The sequence below is a fragment of the Perca fluviatilis genome, chromosome 5 (genome assembly GCF_010015445.1).
Source record: "Perca fluviatilis chromosome 5, GENO_Pfluv_1.0, whole genome shotgun sequence".
In the NCBI taxonomy this organism is placed as follows: domain Eukaryota; kingdom Metazoa; phylum Chordata; class Actinopteri; order Perciformes; family Percidae; genus Perca; species Perca fluviatilis.
In genome coordinates this window covers 20,795,368-20,816,584 of record NC_053116.1, presented here as the reverse complement: position 1 = coordinate 20,816,584, position 21,217 = coordinate 20,795,368, and the positions used below count along the sequence as shown (strand labels likewise).

General features: G+C 40.2%; 1 protein-coding gene across 1 annotated transcript; it reads left to right on the top strand.

The window, feature by feature from the left end:
• Nucleotides 1-8,050: 8,050 nt before the first annotated feature.
• Nucleotides 8,051-16,486, top strand: hoxc1a (homeobox C1a). Its single transcript, XM_039801897.1, has 2 exons — nucleotides 8,051-8,597; nucleotides 12,158-16,486. Exons 1-2 carry the CDS (start codon nucleotides 8,051-8,053, stop codon nucleotides 12,517-12,519), a joined length of 909 nt encoding a protein of 302 aa, XP_039657831.1. The 3' UTR covers nucleotides 12,520-16,486.
• The last annotated feature ends 4,731 nt before the right edge of the window (nucleotides 16,487-21,217 follow it).

The following is a 21,217-nucleotide window of genomic DNA, read 5'->3' as shown; positions in this document are numbered from 1 at the left end:
TGCTGACAGTTTTCTATCAGTGGCCGTACAGTAAATGAGCTGTCACAGAGGACTACTGACAGCTATGAAATGAGGAAGCTGATCCCCTGGTGGTCCTGGATATAATGACTTCCTGCTTCTAATTCATTAGCTAATCAGTCAGTGGATCAGCTGTCATTTGGTAAATATTTGACACCATTTTCAGCAGGTCTCAGTAGGTGTCAGAGGAGCTATATAACAGCTATAACTCTGGAAATTTTGAATAAAATAAAATGTGGTCTACACCACATCTGCATCAAAGAGGTGGTGACAGCTGGGTAATTTAAGAGCAAAGTAATAAAGGCAAGTGAGAGAAAAAGGCAAAGCAAGAAAAAGTTCTCCCCTTTTAAATATGTTCGCCTACAAAGAGAGCAAGAGGGGCGGTTGTGAAGAGGAAGAAGCAGACTGTGTTAAATTCCTGAGATTCTTGCGTATGCCGGGTGATTTATGGTGTTAATGGTGCCAAGGCTCAATAGGAACTTTACCTCTGATTCCTCACCACATTCTCCTTCCAGACGATAAAAGCCAGGAGGATCCACACACTGGAGTGCAGTAATTCTGTGGATGGGGTCAAGGAGGATCCCCAAGGGTCAAGGAAAGCCCCCCTTAAGGGCCCCACTGCAAGGGGGAACAGTCCATTTCAGCATTAAGTTAGCCAGTTGTTCTCACATTGGGTGGCTCCTTCTTAGCAACTAAGTAATTATTTCCTTTTTACTCACTTGACCCCAGTTTGATGACATCTGTTTTCAGGGGGGATCTGCAAAGCCAAAAATCTTTACGTTTAAAATAAATTCTGTGCTTTGATCAGACTGGAGCGAGGCATTAAGTGGAACTTTGAAGTGATAAATGATGCCAGCGGTGGTGCCATGAAACCAGCTTTGGTTACGGTCCATCATTAATTTTGAAATGTTTGCATTATGTCCTTTACAGTGACTGATGTACCACTGTCCCATTTGCAGCTGTTATGAAACTGATTTTGGGGTTAGCCTTGAAAAATGCTATATGCATCAAGACTTTTCTTAAGCTGCCATGAAAACAAAACTGCTGCATCTTTAACAAAGACATGCTACTTTAAGTATCTTTCAAAGCATTTGCTCCTGCATTCAACAAATGTAAAGCCTGAAGCTCATATATGTTACTATCACAGTAAGCTGCTGGGTTCTACTGGAGTATTATGTTATTACCGGTAGGCGGTAATTCCATTCATAGTATGGGGGTCACTATCGGATGAAATAAATTATAATAATAAATGTCTATGTGACAGCATCTGCTCTTATTGGTGTGTATGCTCTGCCTGTCTATTCTCTGATTGGTTGGTGAGCTAAATAAGAGTTCCCATCATCATCTGAGCACTATTGAGGACCCCTTTCTCTCCCTGAGTACTTTGGGGTTTGTTTGGCTTTGGTCTTCATCGACTGTTTTTGTCTTTACATCTTACACCACAATCTATAAATGCACTTATTTACACCACTAATTAATGCCAATGACTGACACACATTTTATGAACTGGAATAAATGCCTTCCAAAAGCACAAACAATTCTTTCAAGACTTTTTCACCTATTTATTCACAATTATTTTTTTTATTAAGAGGATGCTTTGGCAAACAAGGCTTCACCAGAGCACAAACAGAGTGATATCCTTCTTAAGATATAGTGATTATATTAATATACAAGTTCTCATCATGACATCAAACCTGAAACCATAAAATGGCATCTCATGGAACAATGTATGTGTACAAACTCAACACATTCAGAATACAAGGTCAAGTTGAGAAAGCTAGTTTTTCTTTTAAATCATTATGTTTAATAATTTAATGATTGGTATGATGAAAATAATTGAAATAAAGCCTTTTCATAGTGTGACTGTTACATACAATACTTCGGTCCACTGTTGAGCAAAACCCTGAACTTTTATACCTGGCCTTTAGGATGTTTTGTTCTTTTTATGACCTATTAACCTTCTCAGCCTTTTCCCTCCACAGTAGTAACTGCTGCCCACCAGTCTCTCCAGGTGCTTGTTGCTCAAGATGATTGTTAAGTATCAATTTCCTGTGTCACCTTTATGGGTTTTATTTATTTGTCTGTTCCTTCATGTGGAACAGAGCCTGATCATTACTCAGGTAGATGGATTATAACTCAACTGCTACGACTCATCAATCTTGGAAATTTGACTTCCTGAATCTCATACAACTGTTACTGTCATATTACAGCAAAGCATTATCAAGATCAATGACATTTTAAATGCTTCCCAGTTAAGGATGATCGGGGACAATAAAAAGGTAAGTTGGTGATGAAACTGTCTCAGCTGTGGTGAGCGGCACTGTGCACAGTGACAGAGTCACCTGCTGGAGCTCACTTTTCCCTCTGAAGAGCTTCAGTTAAATGAATGAACTTGTAATCACAACAGTCACCCTGCTAAATGTCACATGTTGACCATTATCGATCACACAAGAATTATTTAACACCCAACAGCTTTATCACACAGAATCCAATCATAGCACACGTTCTTTTGGCTGTTCTCGCAAAAAAAAAAGAATTATAATAACATCTGCAGCATTAAAATATATCAGATCGCTGATGTTTGGGTGTTGAAAATATTCAGTGTATGTTTTTTGTTTGAGGTCCTGGAGACTGTCTTTCACAGCACAAAAATCATACTTAACATAGTTTTATGTGCTTGATGCCTCACAACTTTTTTTTTGGACTCGAACCCTGGACCACTGCGTCGAGGCATAAACCTCTAATCACATGTGCGCCCGCTCCACCCACCGATCCAACCCGGCCACACATCCAATTGTAAAGTTCTGTTTGGGGTCTCAGACACCCAGCTGTAAAATAGTTAAATATAATGGTTTTTAATCTGCTCTACGTCTGTGATTGGTGTTGACAGTATTTTTTACGCAGCACTACATCTCCTGAACCCCAAATAAGTATCCGGGGTCAAATTTAATCACAACATTAGTAATATCACAATGTAGGATAACACACCATACTTTTCTATGCCCGTGAATGACTTTTTGACAAACAAAAGGAATTTATGTGTGCTCATGCATAGCTGATATAACATTTAACATTTGTGTAGCAACAATGCTTCACTGTCATTTCCATATGTTGTCACATAACATGTGCAAGCCAAGTTACGGGCAACTGAAACCACTTAAACACTTTTCTACTTATTGGGTTTTAATACTTTTAGAAGAACATTTAAATTTAAATTAAATTTAAATTTAAAGTTTAAAGAAAACAAAATTTGGTTAGTTTTGCTAATATTGCTATTTTTACACATACAGCAGTTGGGTATGTGGGTCTCCACACAATGAGAAAGTAAAGCCGATGTCAACAAAACACAAAGGTTAAAACTTGGACATTTGACACAAGATTGTATTTCATTGACTGTATAAATAATCCTTGTTGAACTTAAATTGTTAAAACTAAACATTTCTGAAACAGTAATATTACAACCATGTCATTTGTCTGTCATTCAACAGTGGTCCAGTCATTACAAACTCATGCCATGCAGCCAAATGTTGTTCTAACCCAGATAACTTCACTCTAAATTCTACTGGAGAGGTTAAAAAGACGTTTAAAAAAAATACAAAATATGTCAGCCTGATTTTTGGGGGGAATGTGTATAAAGACATAAAGAATATTTCCATTTGATGGAATGTGCCGCCATAAAATTCATGGAGTCCTGTGGTTGAATATTTATATAACAGAGAGCTGAGACAGATTATATGACACTGTCAGACAGTGTGAAATAGGATGATTTTAACAACCTTGAAGCTACTTAATGGGGATTAAAAGACATTAAACTAATATTTGGATATTGTACATATCCAATACCTTATTCATCTAGACTTTTAACTTTCAAACTTTTCCATGGTTGACATTTTTCCTTTTATGACTGCAGGAAAAATTATTCCTGAGCCTCAACACAAGATTAGTGCTTTATTAATACAGTGTCATTTGTCTATCAGCATTTTGCTATTAACCATGATTAGCATGCACAGTAGACTACTGATCTACATTGTGAACAAGCAGGGGATGTTTAAGCAAAGCATTTTTATTAAAACCACTCCTTCTCTTTCCCTGCAGCGAAAACAATGGTGTATGAAGGATAATATTACAGAGTGTGCTGCAATGATGAACATTTCCTCCTGTTTCATGTTTAACCCTGCTCATTTCCCACAGTAAGAACTCCGGAAACACACAAGTGTGCGCAGCAGCTTGGGGGGAAGATGACTGATGGCTTGTTGTCATGATGTTTGGGATTCTGCCGACTCGAAGCCTCTTGGCTCACTGAAGCTGTGAGGCGCTGCAGTACATACTACAGGCTATTGTTGAAAAGTCCTGGTATTAGCAAGGTATTGCTTCATTGTCACACTGTTGAGTCTGTGCAGAATGTAATTATCTGTAATGTCCCTGGCCATTTGCACTGTAGTTGCATTGGATTTATGACTACGGTTCATGTACTGTGACAGATTTTATACCAACTACGATGCAAGGACAATTATTAGAATTTCACACCGTGAGTCAATGGATTTCTTTGTTTTCAAGTGGTAATCCCTGGATTGTGTGCGACCTGGGTATACACTAAGCTAAACCTCACTTCTGACATCACTATTTTTCTAAAATGTCAATATTTGAAAAACACAGACATGCTCTATCAATCACACAGATAGCCATCTTTCAACCGGTCAATGTGCCACACTTGGATATATGTCTGCTTGTGCCTCAGCCCTGCTCTGACCCTTTCTCTCTCTTTATTTCTCTTTGCCTTATTACAGCTCTATCATGATGCCACATTGATGAGCCGAAGCTCCATAAACATGGCAAAGATGGCTGTCATCTTCCCCTCCTGGAACTGCATTAACGGCAGTGACCTCTCTGGCTGTTGGTGACAGTCGTCTGTCAGCGCTGGTTAATTCCCATCTTGTGAGGGTCAAGAGCTAACATATAATGATGCTTGACAGTGTTGGAGGGCTAGACATGGGTCTGGTGTCAGCGGTGACCATGTAGCATCATGTCAGCAGCAGCAGGATGAGGGTTCAATTCAAACCACGGAGGTAATCCGAGCACGGCCACGCTGATCCCAGGGCCTTGACTGCCTATTGACACACATCAGAGCATGGACGCAAAACAAATTAGCATCAGTCAATATTCTCTCCCTCCTCCTGCCTCCTGACACAGCCACCCAAGTGCTGTTATGTTTGCCTCACCTCCAGTCAAAACAATAGAGACAATAGAGAGCATGATGGGAAACGCCTGCACTGAGTTTTAAGAGGATGTTTTAGGGTTGGGGGGGCAGAATATACACATTTCTGGTCTGTGTGTAGATGAGGTGCAGGATTTGGTTTGAGGCAAATCAAATTCAGAAGTGGATCAATTTCACCTGAGATTATTTTCTTGCTTATTTCTCATACAAAATGTGTGGTTTAGGGGATACAAGCTGTCCAGAGGAAGGAGCCTGGCTGTAGATGTCTTGTTTTTTGTGCTAAATGTGATAATATAACTTCTGTTGCATAAAAGGTGCTGGGCAGTGATGTGGAACAACACTTCAAATATGCTAATAAAGCATATGGCACTTCTAGGGAACAGACATGGATTGGTGTTCTCGTTCTACATGATAAAAAGGTTACGTGGTTTTAAATGTAATTTGAATATGTCCAAGGGCTGTAATAGGCTGAGGCTGCTGCGTTAAAAAATAAATACAAAAAATCGTTTGCATACGGGAAAGCAGAGATTGCTCACACCTGTTTTTTTTTTTTTCTTCTTCTTCTTCTTTTTCTTCTTCTTCTTCTTCTTCTTCTTCCTTCTCTTCTTTACGGTTAGGATGTCTTTTCCCTTCTCTGCAAGCCCTTCCCGTCTCCCCCTCCCTCTGCTGAAAGCCATTACAGAAATACAATTTCTAATACCTCTGCACAGGTCTTCGATCGACTGCAAACAAATTTATATTCAGGCGGTAAACAGAAAGCTGCAGAGATTTATTTATTGAGTGTGGAGGAGAGAAACAAGCTAGCGCGTGAACCCTGAGTAACCTCCGAGCTGACATGAAGATGGATCAGTGCACCCTGCAAATGCATGGAGAGAAGGGATATATTGCACTCAGTCATTCAGCACATCGCTGCCTGTAGAATCCCATTAACTCCCACAGCTGGGACCATATTTCTGTGTTGTAAGAATGCAGTTAGAAGTTGTTCATTACGCTGAATTATTTTGTAATTACTGCAGACTTAAAAGACAAAGGAGATAGTGTTCTAATAAAATGATAAGAACAGTAGCAGATAGTTGTTTTAAGTTTAGGTTAAATATCATTATTAACATAATAACAATAATAATAACAATAATAATAATAATAATAATAATAATAATAATAATAATAATAATAATAATAATAATAATAATAATAATAATAATAATAATGGCATGGCTTTTAATAGGTTATTAAATGTTTTTGATTGATCTAAGCATAGAGGAAAAGGAACAATAAATAATTCCAATGAATTCTAAATAATATAATTTTGACATCCTGGCTCCAGCTTCAGTGATACTTTGTAAAGTGACTAAGACAATCACATGAAACATGACTGATAATATAACTGGCTAATTATTTAATTCAATTGTTGGATTTCTTGGGAAATATACAACACAATCTATTCGATATATGTTGAAAGCAAAACAATTAGGCTAACCTGTTTGGAGATTAGACATTAACATTGGCACATTAGAATATTAATTCCGGTTAGTTTGAATGTATGCGTAAAGGCTGAACGACACACAGATGTGTGTATTTGAAAGTGGGTCATCAGACTTTAGGAGACAAAAAACCTCTGCTGCACTGTGGAGCCCATTGACATTTCACTTCTGAGCTTGAGGTGAAAACACTGCAGGGCTGCTGTGTTCCTTCAGCTGGTCTCTACACTAGTGAAACATAGGCCGGTTGCATTATTTGCATGTTTTTAGAGTAGCCTACTGTATAGGTGCAGTCCTGGGTTTTGTGTATTCTTCTTCATCTGTGCATGTACTTTGGGAGTATTTTCGTTTGTTTATGTCACTCAAGTTTGAATAGCAGCATGTAGCGTTGTTTGCACATGCATGGAAAGTATCACACGGTGATTCATGACTGAGTAAACACAGATGTCTTGAGAAGGGGGGAGGAAGCACAGTTCTAAAAACAGATTTTTGGGCTCTGTATTTACGAACACGCTCTATTTTTTGGCGGAGGGAGCAGCTCATCTAGCAGAGGAGCTAGTTTAACCTGGAGATGAACATGTCCTCTCTGACAGTTACAACTTCTTGATCTCCGCTCGGAGCCATTTTTGTATTTGTTCGAGGCTAATTACAAATCTGCTGCCACTGAACTTCTAAATACCAGCTGTCACGACCTCTGAACCCATTAAGTGTGCCTTTCACATGACCTAAGCCCTTTGCTAAAGAGGGCCTCAGGTTTTCAAGAAGCCTTGACAAATTTGCATTATCCATTAGCTGCATCAATGTAGGCTTTATATTATGCAAATTTAGCTTTGGAAAAAAAAGTGTTCATTGTTGTCATGAAAAATAATCAAAATACCAGAATTTGACCCAAAACGTATTTCTCTCTTTCTTTGTGTGTGATACAAACACGTCTGACGTCATAGCCTACCTGTCTACATAGGTGAGAGGCCCATGAAGGCCCTGTGTCTGCTGCTGCTTATCATGATGACCTTCCTCCCTTCCTTTAAAGATGTTTTGCAGGCTAGTTTTGCTATGGCTGCATGGCGCAACTCTTTGTGGTCGGACACCATTACAATTTTGACCTAAAGTGAGTTTCTCAACTCGGTTTAATCAGTGTTGTCCTCTCTGATGACAGAGATGTCCAGCTATTGGCCGAGACCAGGAGGGCACGTCATCTCCATCAATCAGAGACTGCTGTTTCTCCTCTGAGGAATGTCCCCACGGTCGTCCAGCCGCCTGACCATGCGTTACTTGGATGCATGAGAGGCCGGGCATGAAGTGCAACCCTGTCCAATGATTATGCAGGGGAGAGGTGATAATGACTTCCTATCAAGAGTTAACGGCCGAAGGGGAGAGTAGCCCTCTGTTCACGGGCTGCTGCCGAGCAAAAGAGGTCATAAACCGGGACCTGGACGGCAGGACTCATCCTGAACTCGGCAGTCGTGATGAGGAAGGGAAACTGGAGGTGGAAGTCGCCTCAGGATTTAATTCTCCGCATCCCCGGTACTTAACTCTCTCCAACAGTTTGGCTCTGTGTACCTCTTTGGACAGCCCTCCTCCACCGTGTGAGACTCTCGAGGGCTTCTCGACACCGGCCTGCCCCCACTTGTCCCGTGTCCCCTGGCGGTGCAGGGCGCAGGGGCAGGGCTCTCCAGGACGCGGATTCTGCGCCTCAAATAACAACGAAACGCTACGATCCGGCGTTGGGTCACTTACAGAGCAAATTCATATATACTCTCGAAATGGCCCTGAGATTCACGCCACCACGGGGAGTTCCGCTGGCTCGGACTGTAACGTAGCTTATATGGATGTAAGCAGAAAAACTTTTGAGTGGATGAGAGTGAAGAGGAGTCAGCACCGGCCGGGTAAGTTATTGTTAAGGGAGACTGGGCACGCGATAAGGGATAAAGTAACCTTGAATGTATTCAGGATAATTGAGTTTATGTTTAACGTTAAGCTTTGGATAACTTTCATTCATAGTTGGGAAACTTTGGTCGAAGTTTTATCTGGAAAAAAAGAGAAGAAATAGCTGACGTGTTTTGTGCGTCACCGTGCACAATCTTCTCCGTCACCAATAATAAAGTTCAATCTAAAAATAAATAATTTCCCACTTTTTAAAGCATTTTAAACCGTTTAAAATGCAGCACTAGCTGTTTACTCAACGCCACCTTTGAATATGGACATGAGGACTCGGTTACTATTTCCTTAACGGCTCCATGTTAATGTAAGTCTGTTAGGTTATTTAACATTGTCGCTCCACCTACAGTTGCAAGAAGGTTTTAGACTGCACACACACAAGGAGGGTGCAGTACAGCCAAAGGCCTGCTTAGCCTCACTGTATATTCAACCCGGAAAATGATCAATTATTTACCCTTGCCCTTACTAACCAGTAGCATTTTAATAATGCAACAGACCACTGCCTGTCGAGACTCACAGGAAGTTGAGTAAAACTTACTGTTGTAAGCTGGAGTGCTCCCTGAGTATTGATTAGTTGTCTGTTTGTAATGAAAGCCCTTGTGTATTGATTTCAGTTTGCAGCACCTTTACATGTGTCCACCTTTTTAACATAATTGCTGTCACAGATCATCATTTCCCTGACTGATGAGTCTTGGGCAGAGAGCCCACAGAATAATACGTATCCCAGGCTTTAAAAATAATACCAATAGCCTACTAATGTGAAAAATGCCTATCAATCCTCAGTTTATGTGAGTGATAGTATCTTATATAGATCCTTCATTTGATCAATAACGTCAGTTGACTGACCACTGGACTTGAGTTGGATTTCATAAATTTTACACAGACGAAGATTGACTACAGTGGTGGTCCAGTCTTTTTTCTTCTTCTCCACAGCACAATGTCTGTCTGCTGTAAGCGTGCTGCTGACCCAAATGTTCAGTGACCAAAGATGCAGGATGGTCATCATAACCACTAGAAAAGGCCTGAGCGCCTATTCAAGGACTGCAACAAACATAAAGCTGCTGCAAAATTCACATTGCATATTATTTCTGATGATGCTGCACAATGGGGTCATTGTGCACAAAATATGACTGCACATTTGACTTGCACAAAACTACAGTCTTTAGCTTTCGATGACCTTCTTGCATGCTCCTTCATGATTAGCATTGCCTTCATTTCTGATAAAGACAGGGAGAGGCAAAAGATCACAATATAACACATTTGACTTGGAACATTTCAATGTTATGATGCAGAAAGCACAAACTGACAAAAAAAACGTCAGATATTTGGACAGTGATTCACACACCTTGATACACATTTTTCTCTGGTGCTGCTGTATAGAAGCCAAAGGTGATAAGAACACCTTTGATTTGCCAAAAATATTGCAATCTTGTTATTATTGCAACAAACACAAAACTATTTTTTAAACAATTTTTAGCTTTTGATTACCTCCTTGCACCTACTTCAGAATCTAGATGAGTGGACAAACATTTCACTGTGAGGGAGGCAAAAGGTGACAACAACACATTTCACTGGCCGAGGAATCACTTTATTCATAAAACGCATTAGCCACTCATCTGATCCAAATCCATGCACTTGAGAGAAAGCCATTTGCTCACACCCACCCACACCACACATCTCTTCACAGTACTGTTAGTATCTTTGTAACCTCTTTCTGTATCTCTCTGAAGGGGATCATCTGTAGGAGTAACTCATTAGCGCTACTGTGTAACTTGAAAATGAGTCATTAGTGAAAGTATGCTTTTCTCTGGAGGTTGTATTGGTTTTGGCACAAAACAAAGCCTCGCATATTCTTCCATGTTGAAAGGCCTCCACAGACCTGCAGTAACCTGATCTCTTGGCTCAGTGTATATACTCCCAGTGCGTCATTCTTCAATTATGCTTTGACAGCACCTGAATTACTGTGGGCTGGATGCCCAGATGACTGAGGCAATGTGTATCGATCTATCCCTTTTCTTCTTCCCTCTCCTTGGCTTGGAAGGCCCTTCCATTCCTTTTGCTGCCTGACTATTTTTAAGCATGCATGTCATTTCTCAAATATTTAGTTTGATTCTTTTATGCCTTCTGGCCGGCATCAATTCTATTATCTTTGGAGCTATTAATCAGAATGTGCATGTGATTTGCACTCCTGAAAGCTGAAGTTCTTAATTACGTACAGTTTCTCTGTATTGGTTCTTCATATTCACTGCCCTCTAATTCTCAGGCTTGGTTACCTTGACATTCATTTTCTTAAAACACAGATGTCGACATTTATCCTATAACTGACCTTTCCATCTGCTATGCTTTTCCAAGTGGCTAGAGGCCTGTTAACCTTCCTATTTATGAATTGTGGTGGGAGACATTGCTCTACACCTGGCACACTGTCTCCATTATACAGCAGCAGCACATTTTCTCAGAGGCAAAGACACTGACGACTTACCCACAATGTCAGCAAAGAAAAATCAAGATATAGCTGCAGTTCCTGTCATTCATTGCACATAAGTAGCACAGATGATACTTTAATGTGTGACCCAGAAACCTCAGAGAAAAAAAATGGAGACATTTGTCATTAATGCAGTGTTCAAAAGGATTTGTAAACTGTTAAACTGTCACTGACACAGAACGGCCTAAAGGCAAATTATTAATGATTCCGATGAATACAGTTAATGGACTGTAAATGATGCAAAGTTGTTTTGAATCGCCAAACATTTCGCTGACAACTTTTATCTGCAATACAGAGCAGCACATTTGGCTCTACTATTCGGTGAACTTGTCTTGGACACACTTTAAAGCATCAACGTTACTAAATAAATGTGAAGTGTTCAAATGTTTCAGAGTCAGAGATGTCGATTCAAATCTCAGTTCATTTTTTAGGCTGTAGTTTGTGATGTTGTTGATGATATTGCATTGGTGTTTCTGTTATTATGTCCATGTAGATTACAGACAATTCCCCATCCACCCCATCCCCATCCAAGATTTTACAATGTGCCTATGGCTACTGCTAAAGTTGATGCCTCAATGAAATACGTCTGTGTTATACAGACAGAAAAATGGCACTTGGTGAAGACTTTAAATCAACAAACTGGCTCCGGGCCAATTCCCACAAATCAGTTTTTTGGAAATAATTTTATTGAAGGCTTGAATATTTGTTTAACTCATTTCTTTAGTATCAAACAAGCCTGTGTTTCTTTGTTCATTTATATTTCTTATTATCACAGAAATTACCAGACCACTATCAGATAGAGCTATAATAAATATTTTATTTTATTTCTGAGGATTCATACAAAAGTTATGAATACATATAAATGGCATTCACTAAATCTTATTATACAAGAATTGTTTCTGTTTCAACTCTGGAATAATTTCTCATCTTATTTCCTGGATAAGGGCACGTATTGTGTTTTGTACTTCTTTTTTGGGTAACCTCATTGATCTTGCTGACGACTGTTTTCGTGTCCTCTGTTCCCAGCCAGGATGCACATGACCTGTGGGTTCAGTATTGTTGGCTCGGGCCTCGGTGCTGTAGAGGCTGGGAGCAGCAGCATCTGCACGGATGGCCATCCCACGGTGAACGGGACCCCAAGGACCAGCTTCAGCACCAAGCAGCTGACCGAGCTGGAGAAGGAGTTCCACTTCAACAAGTACCTGACGCGGGCCAGGCGGGTGGAGGTGGCCAGCGCCCTGCAGCTTAGCGAGACGCAGGTGAAAGTTTGGTTTCAGAACAGGCGCATGAAGCAGAAGAAATTACAGAGAGACGGAATGCTCTGCGACCCGATGCCCGCGGCGCTGCACTCACACGCCGACACTTTGGACACCTGCCCCTCTCCTTGACCGACATCGCCAAAACACCTGCATCTGAACTCCTGAACCGCAGGAGCTGCATCACGCGTTACACATGCAAGGGCGCCTGCCTGCAGATGTTTTGATTCCCGTTTGCATCGGTTTCAATTAGGCTTCACCTTTATTTGCTTACCACGATGGATGCTTATCGCAAGAAGCGCAATGGCAAGTTTCTTCATGCAAGAACGGGTCAAAACAATTTGTCATCCTCTCCCGGCTTCAGACTGGCGCTCTGATTTGAATATTAAAATTCAAGTCATTGCATCGCGCTCCATATCTATACACAGTGTAAACAAGGAAACTAAATTATATTAATTGTCCATAGAAACTTTGGTAGACTATTTGTTTATTTATTTTGTACAATTTATCCAGGAACTGACTTTACTTAAATAGTCATTCAATAGGACACGTGCCTCCTAGTTTTGTTTAAAATAGTTATTTGTTATTTATTAAAAGTCTACATTTGAAATGGTTTATTCTAGTGACAGAAAGAAAATACATTATTAGTAGCATAAATTTGACTAATTATTCCAACAGATTAACATACTGCTTTCTCAACCAATTCAAGATGCAGCATTGCGGGGATTTCTTTTTATATTTCTTTTAAAAAGCTGTTTGTCTCTGACACATTTGAGGAAATATGCACCTGTTACAAACATCTTTAACATGTTAGCAGATAATTATCAGGCTAATTTAGCAGAGTTTTAATGCTGCTTTAATGTTGTGTATTTTGTCCGGTTTTAAGGTGTTCATCCACGGATTAAAATGTCATAATTGACTGATAGATTTATTGACCGCTCGCATTACGAGTATTGATCCGTGGTGATCCATCTATTTGAGGCACAAATCTAGGAGCATTTGCGTGCGTCTGTAACTGCATGTTAATGGAATGTGGAAACATCACGATCGGGAGTTGTTGCGTCTTTTATTACCTCTATATACATGCATCAGAAAATGACAATTTAGCTTGAACACTCATGCGGGAGAGCAGACAATAAAACGCTTTCTTGGCTGTTTTGCAGATCAACCAATAAATTGTTTGGTCCCAGCAGCTCGAGCTGCTAAATATTCCTTCCAGATTCACATCTCATCTCATATCAAGTAAATGATTGTAAACTCGGCCCTTAAACACTGTTATGTTCCCGGTATGGCAATGCGTTTCTGTCATGATAATGTCTATTCTAATATCAAGATATGAGGCCATCGGCCACATATTCATTCTATGTAAGGGCATATTTTAGTTTAGCTTTAATTAGCGGTTATTGCACTGGATATGAAGGTTAGTAGATGCAAAGCGGATGTTAATGACAATAAAGGAATTCAACTTAAAGCATCTGGGTGTCGCTTAGAAATAAACAGCGAGAATCAATCAGAAGAATTAATCTGGCTAAAGTGCGTTTTAAACCTTTAACAGGTGTCCTCATTGGAATTTGGCTTTTAAATAAAATAGCCTAATAAAAATCACTAATACAATTAGTATTAGACAGTTGCACCCGCAGGAGTGGACATGAAGTAGCCTAAATGTATGCAGTTACACCGAAGTTCACCTCTCACCTCTTGACCCCTCTTGCCTCGGGACAGCGATGACCCGGTCAGCGGCTCAGAGAATGATGCGTATTCATTTGGGGGGTGACATCGAAGTCTCTCTCTCTCTCTCTCTCTCTCTCTCTATTTCTCTCTCTCTCTTTCTTTCTTTCTTTCTTTCTTTCTTTCTTTTTCTCTTTTCTCTTTTCCCCAACATCTCGGAACGCTTTTGTTCTGGTGGTGGATCCATGTCCACCCAATAATATTTCATCCAGCTAAATAGAGGGGCGACTAGGCCATATGATAATTGTTCATATTATAATTCCATCCTAGGCTACATAAAGCTCCACCTCCCCTACACCTAGAGCTAACCTAATTTTTGCCCTATCTCTTATTTTAATAAGCCAAAAAATATGCTCCTGGCTCACTTTATAAACTGGATGAAACTTTTCACCCAATATGTTTTGGGATATAAACTACAGACCTATTTTTAATAGCAAAGTTGAAAAATTAAAGTTACTTGAGCATGCTGAACACTTAATACGATTCCATGTCTGAGCTAGTATAAACAAAATTTAGAACAACTATTTATAACATGCAGGCTGCTTATATATTTCATAAATATCTGCTTGAATAATTTTTGAAGAATTTACACATTAAACACCTCCAAACAATATTTTTTTAATAATGTTCATCTCATTAATATTAACTGAAAGCTAGAAAGGAATACAAGTTCAAACGTAAAGGTCTGCAGAGGAGCTTTTGACAGTGCAAACATTTGAAAGTTTTATTTGTAATTGATACAAATGATTTTACATGGAAGGTAGACTAAAAATGTGTTGAGCCCAATTTATTTGAAATTTGCATTTAAACAAAATACACACCATTAAGGTCGCCTTCTCTAAACAAAATAGCACAAAGTGGAATGTTTAACAAAACCTTCAAATGTGTCCGTCTTTTTTAATGCAAATAAGTGTGCACTTGTGAAGGTTATGAGGATGACGATGAGGTCAATAATGTTGAAACAATGTGATGATAAAACTTGTGAATGTAAAAATGGCACCTCATGTCCACTGCTCCTATACTGAGAAGTGTGTTAAGTTGACCTTATTAGAAACTCTTTTATCATCTTGTGCAAATTTGTTCCCTTGCCACAGGGCTTCAAGTTACAGGTTGTAATGTGCACAGAGGATGCTTGCAGCAAGTATGAACTCTTTGACTTTTTTTTTTAATCCAAACTTACTTCATCACAGTTTCTACTGTATAAAAGATTAACTTAGAATTGTGCACTAATTTAAAATAGTAGAGAAAATGTGTGGAGGAAAAAAACTTAATGTGAGTTATAGGGATGAGGTGAAGGTGAAAAGAAGAGTTGATTTGTTTTGGGTGAACTATCACTTTAATTTCATTCCGTGGCAGCTTCAGCATTTGCCTCTCAATTGATGAAAGGCGAACCGCATTGTTTGTTCAGACCTGACATTTAGTTCGAAAGCATTTGAGTGTGACTCTACTCTGATGAATTTGTGCTCTTCTGTAATTCCTTCCTGGAGATGTACGATTGGTTCACGAGACTGACAGCTGTGCTTCGTTTATACACAAGCTAACACACAGTAAATGGAAAGAAAATAAAACCAAAATAACTCAACTGGAAATGTATTACTGCCACAGGTTGTAACAGTGATGACATTAAACAAGTTGGGATTTCTTCCCCTTTATTTGTCTTTCCCCTTCCTGTACAGCAATAATTTCTCTATTGAAATTCATTCCAAAATCTATTTTATTTAACTAATTTATCTAAATCAATAAGAAACATGTATCATAATGAAGTATAATAGATTACTTGTGCATTACTAATGTAATGCAAATACCTACATTATTTGTAAAAGTTAAGTAACCTGTTATTATTTTTTAATAAAACACTGTGATTGAGATATCAAACTCATACATAGTTCATCATGAATGAGGCTATTGACCATCTTCTGTATTGCCTTCTATTGTAAGTTACACTGTAAACCCAGATTTAGTTGTAATTCAACTTTTAGTGGTACTCCTTATTCTTTCATGTTTTGTTAAAAAACATATTCATTACTAAATCACGTTAATTGTTTGTAATAATCAGCTTAAGTATTAAGTGCACAGATCATATTAAGCAGAGATAACTAAGGATGTTTCTGTATGGGAGGGGTGGGGTCATTTGAACTGTTCTGTGCTGAAGCGAATATATATGTTCTGAAGGGTTTCTGTCCTGGTTAAAGTGTGTTTCAATAATGTTCTGTTAATGATTTGGGTGTGCATTTATGTTATCTGGGTTTTAGTTTTGTATGGCTGATTTAGTGTTCATGTTTATCTAAATTTATTGTTGTACCATGACCGAGACCTGGGTGGGGACTGATGGGGTCTGGGCAGTATTAAAAAGTCTCTCGGTACATACAAAGATTGGAGGCTAGTAAGTCGCTTATTAGAGTGATAGTAGTACAATTCATTGGAAAATTGCATTTATTCTTTGGGATCTTTGGGACATATGTGTTGAATACATTGTTCTTAAAATCATTATGTAATAAAGTAAAAGACATATTTATATAAACAAATTATATGTGTAAAAACTTAGACGGTTGTAGGCAACGGGTTTCCACGCAAATTTCTAGTAAAGTTAACTAATTTGGGATAACAGTGTAGCTGATGTAAGCAGCTGTTACAATTCTCCTGAGGAGCACTGCGTGGCATGAGCAATGAGAAAACATATGCGGCTTACAGCATATCTCACACTACATTTTAAATTAACACATATAAGTGGGTTCCTTCTGAGCTCATTGTAATTAATGCTAAGTTGACCCAAAATTAACTTTATGCATAATATGCATGTAATATCCTCACCGGTGCTCTGGGGAATAAAATCAATTGATCAAGTTAAGCTCTTTCTAACTCTATGTGAAGCACTTATAGATAGTTCAGTTGTTGTTGTTGTAATTACAGATCATTTGAATGCTCTCCTCCCTTTTTAGTTTTTCTGCTCGTCTGATTTTACTGTTTTTCTTTATTTGCAAAGACTTTCATGCACTATTAGTCTTTTTGATCAGGCTCATTCACATATTTGACTACCAAACAATTTGTGCATCAAGAAAGTTGAAATGAAGTGCACCTGTTTTTGTGTGTGAGTGTGTGTGCCTATACATATTTGGATGCCCTGTGTACAATTACACAAATATGTGTTTTGTTTCCGAGGTGCTACTAATAAAGCGCTCAAAGAGATACAAAGCACCTATTTGAATAATTGTTCACTCACATGCTCAGGCACACACACACACACACACACACACACACAAATACATACATAACATATTCTGACAGAGCTACAGTGAACAACATGCACACCAATCCAGTCCTTGCCTCTCCTCTCCTGCTCCACTCCAGGGAGCAGATGTTTGGGGACAGCTTACAGCCTCAGCGAATTTCTGTGTACAAAGCAAACAGCAGCACTCAGCACTTCTGGCTGCAAAGGGAAATTTGCTCTTGAAGGGGGGGGGCAGGGGGAGGCCTTTGAGTCAATATAAGGTATCATGAGGATGGGAGGCGAGGGAGAAAAGAGTGAGAAGGGGTGCACACAGAGGTGAAACTGTGTCAAGGTTGCAAGCCTGTTGCATAAAAAAAAAAATCTCTGTTTCCTTTGACATCTGGTGCTGTATGTCAGAGCAGTGTGGGATAGCATTATGTACAGTGCATACAGTATCTCCCTGTGGCATCACGCAGCATCAGTAAAATCAACCAAGGTTGCCCTGCTACATATCTGATTGTTTGGAGTCTCTGACCTCTCCCATCTGCTTTGTTTACTCACTAGTTTGGATTGCCCTTTCAAAAGTTGCAGACAAGCATAAAGTGAAGGGAAGAAAGGGGGGAAACAATGGAATGAGCCTTTACAGAGTTTGCTGATACTGCATCTGAGACATCAGCTAACACCAGCAATTCTAATGATGCTATTGATATAATCCACTGATTTAATGGCAATAGTCTTTTGGTGGCATGTTGCATGTGCTCTCTTCAACTTGTGTCCTGAGGAAAAATGCAAAAAAATAAAAATAATAATAACTGAAAATATCTTCTGGCTGACACGATTTTCGTTATTTTGTTTACATGTCATTAAACTTAAGTGTATGATATGAAAATACTTAAATAAATGAATGATCTTTTATTATTTTTTTATTTCCAAAATGTTTACAGTGCAGCTTTACCACATATGCTCTTATGAATAGGCTCAAACATACAAATACACTTTTATGTCCCAACATGAGTGTAAGTACACACATTTTGACCTCTCATCAGTGTATTATAATCCCTAAACAAACCATCATAAATGAGCCCTGCAATGCTTATTTGTCTGAACGAAAGCAACCACCTCCTCCTCTGCCCCTGGGGCGAGGTTGCCATAGTGACAGATTCATAGACATATGGAGAGAGAGGAGAAGGGGAGCCGAGTTGAAGGAGTGGAGCTGCATGGTTGAGATGGAGGGAGACAGAGGAGAAGGGGATGGGTACTGGTTTGAGGACGTTGGCGCTCTGTCTTTCAGATGTGTCTTTGTGTTTCATCTGTCAATCAGCCATCCGTGTCAGTCTGTGCTCAGTGAGGGAACCGTTCATGAACTTTTCTCAATCAAGTCTCTGTCAGGTGCCATTTTGGCTATTTTTCATCAGGGAAAGGATTGATTCTTTCGCCGGCTTCACAGCCCAAAAAACACAGAATGTGCAGGGGAGCCACAGGCAAATAATTCAGTAGAAATGTGTATTATGAAATTGATCTGGAAGGCTGTGTTCACAGTTTGCATTCTCTGGCCATTTTGTTGTTTACACTAATGACCAATCAACATAGAAAAACAAACTTACAGATGTTTTTGCTCCTCGCTAATTAGACTGAGATGATGTAATCAACCTTTCAGCCAACCTGAAGACAGCTTGACAATGGGCAGCGAGAAGAGGAGAGAGGGAAAGGAAGAGAGAGAGTGAGAGGGAAGAGAGGGAGGGGGGGTAGGGATGAAGGGCCATCAGGACTGGCCTTGTTGCTATAAAAATACATTTTTTCATCAGCCATTTTATTCAAAAGGGGAAGACCAGGTGCTCAATCAAACCTCATGCCTACTGTTTTATTTTTCATCTTCACCCCTCCCAGTGCTTCTCCACACAAACCTTCTGTGTGCCTTCCCTTGTGCCATTCTTCTCCTCTTCTTCCCTGTCTCCATGTCATTCGTCTTCCCTCCTCTCCTCTCCTGTCCCAGCCTCTCCATTGCCTGCTCTCCAACTGATATGAGAGAGTGACCCTTGGGCCCTCAGGGATCAAGTGATACAAGGTCAGTGGCAGGTCATCTCTGCTGACTGGCTGACCTCTAAAAGGACTTCTGGAAGGAGCCAATCAGGTCTTGTTCCTTCCCCCCCTAAGGCGGATCCCCCTCCCCAACTCATCAGCAGCCTGTGTCACATGACCAGGGCGAGGCGTCAGAGGGAGGATGATTAATGATGCTTTTAGTACCTGTTTAGAATGAAGCTGTCCACACTGCACTGTAATTACCCACTCCCAGGCGGCAGCTGCCCAACATAATTGCTTTTTGTTTGTTGACCTGGTTTATTGAGGAGAAAGATGGCTTTGGCTGGGTAAGATGTAGATGTATGTACAGTATACAGAGGTGAGGATGTATGTATGTTGAAAATTTGGTTGACAGCGTGTGTGTTCGAGATCCACGTAAGCTACAAAAATGTGAGCGAGAAGGTGTGTACCTCAGCTGTGTGTGCAGTTAGGGGAGATACAAGACACACTGAGACATGCAACCCTCCCACTTAAGGTCAAAGACAGCCATAGACCTCTTGTGCAATGTTACTGCATACCACTGGAATACACAAGTATTCAACATGCTCAGTTAAGGAGGGGTGTATTATGCCATGCATAATTTATGTCAACATCTCAAAAGCATGAGCGCTGTGTTGCTCTGAAAATTTAAAACTAAGTTCAGAAGGTCAATAGAATACCGCACCTACAGACACCTTCACCCGCCTTCTTTGGCTACATGCCTAAGGCAAATATGAAAATTTCAGTACCTGCGGCGCATGCCACGAGGACAGTGACAATGAAACCCAGATAAACAGCCCCTCGTTTGACCTATGGAGAGCATAAATTTACCGCCCATAAATCCTTGAGTGTTTCAGCTCCGTTTGGCGCATTTGCCGTGCCTCTCTACCCAGACAGAGAGAGGCAAGTGTCGGGTATCAGTGCTGCTGTATGAGCAGCTTTCATCCTGCTCCTGGTTCTCACATAACTCAGTCCTGCAGCCTTTATCACCGCCTCATAAATAACTAGGCTATCGCCTGATAATGTCCGCTTAATGCTTAGTCAATAAAGCCCACAGTAAGAGGGGCCTTTTTTAGCCTCTCTCCTGTACATAAATATAAACAGTGCAGTAGATTGATGTGATGGGCAGGCTCTTTCTACACTGGGACAAAAAGAGGCAGCGTGTGGGCCCAGGAGCTGAAGGTGGGCTGTGGGGCTGCAGGTGTTTAGAGGAGATAGTGGGCTGTAATGAGGGGGCTGCAAGAGAAGGGCTGAGTGGATAGCCTTGACTGATCACCTGTGAAAGGCACATACACACATATACACACAAATGATAGCACACAGACACTAACGTGCAAAGGCACATGCACACGTAGAGACACTCATTCACACCCACACACACACACTAATGCCATCATTAGTTAACCCATTGGTGTCGAGGCCTGCTAAACAAAAGCTCATCCTCCCTATTTGAAGGGCATTAGAGCATTATGATAAAGAGATTCCCAAATTAACTTCTTTTATATCTTGTTAGAATCTTTTCCTAATGTATTGACACATTTGCTAAACCAACCACATGCTGCCACCATAGAATGATATCCAGGGATGTAGGTTGTATTGCCTTGTGCACATAGAAGGGACAGTTATCGACCATTCACACTAGTCATCAGACCATCCAATTCCAATGAGAGGCCAGGGGCAGCTGTAGTCAGTGTAATGGTTGGAATGGGATCAGACTGAGCCCTGGGGAGACAGAAGAGACTGACAGGGATGTTGCCGGGTTGAACGAGGGGGCTGATTGTGATCCATGAGTTAGTCAGTGCAGCAGCACCTGGGCTTGGAGCAGCAGCTGGGAGA

Bases quoted from the DNA above. Each gene is read 5' to 3' on its own strand.
- hoxc1a (XM_039801897.1), top strand. From the start codon at position 8,051: ATGACTTCCTATCAAGAGTTAACGGCCGAAGGGGAGAGTAGCCCTCTG. The intron at 8,598-12,157 runs GTAAGTTATTGT...CTCTGTTCCCAG, and splicing joins GAGGAGTCAGCACCGGCCGG to CCAGGATGCACATGACCTGT.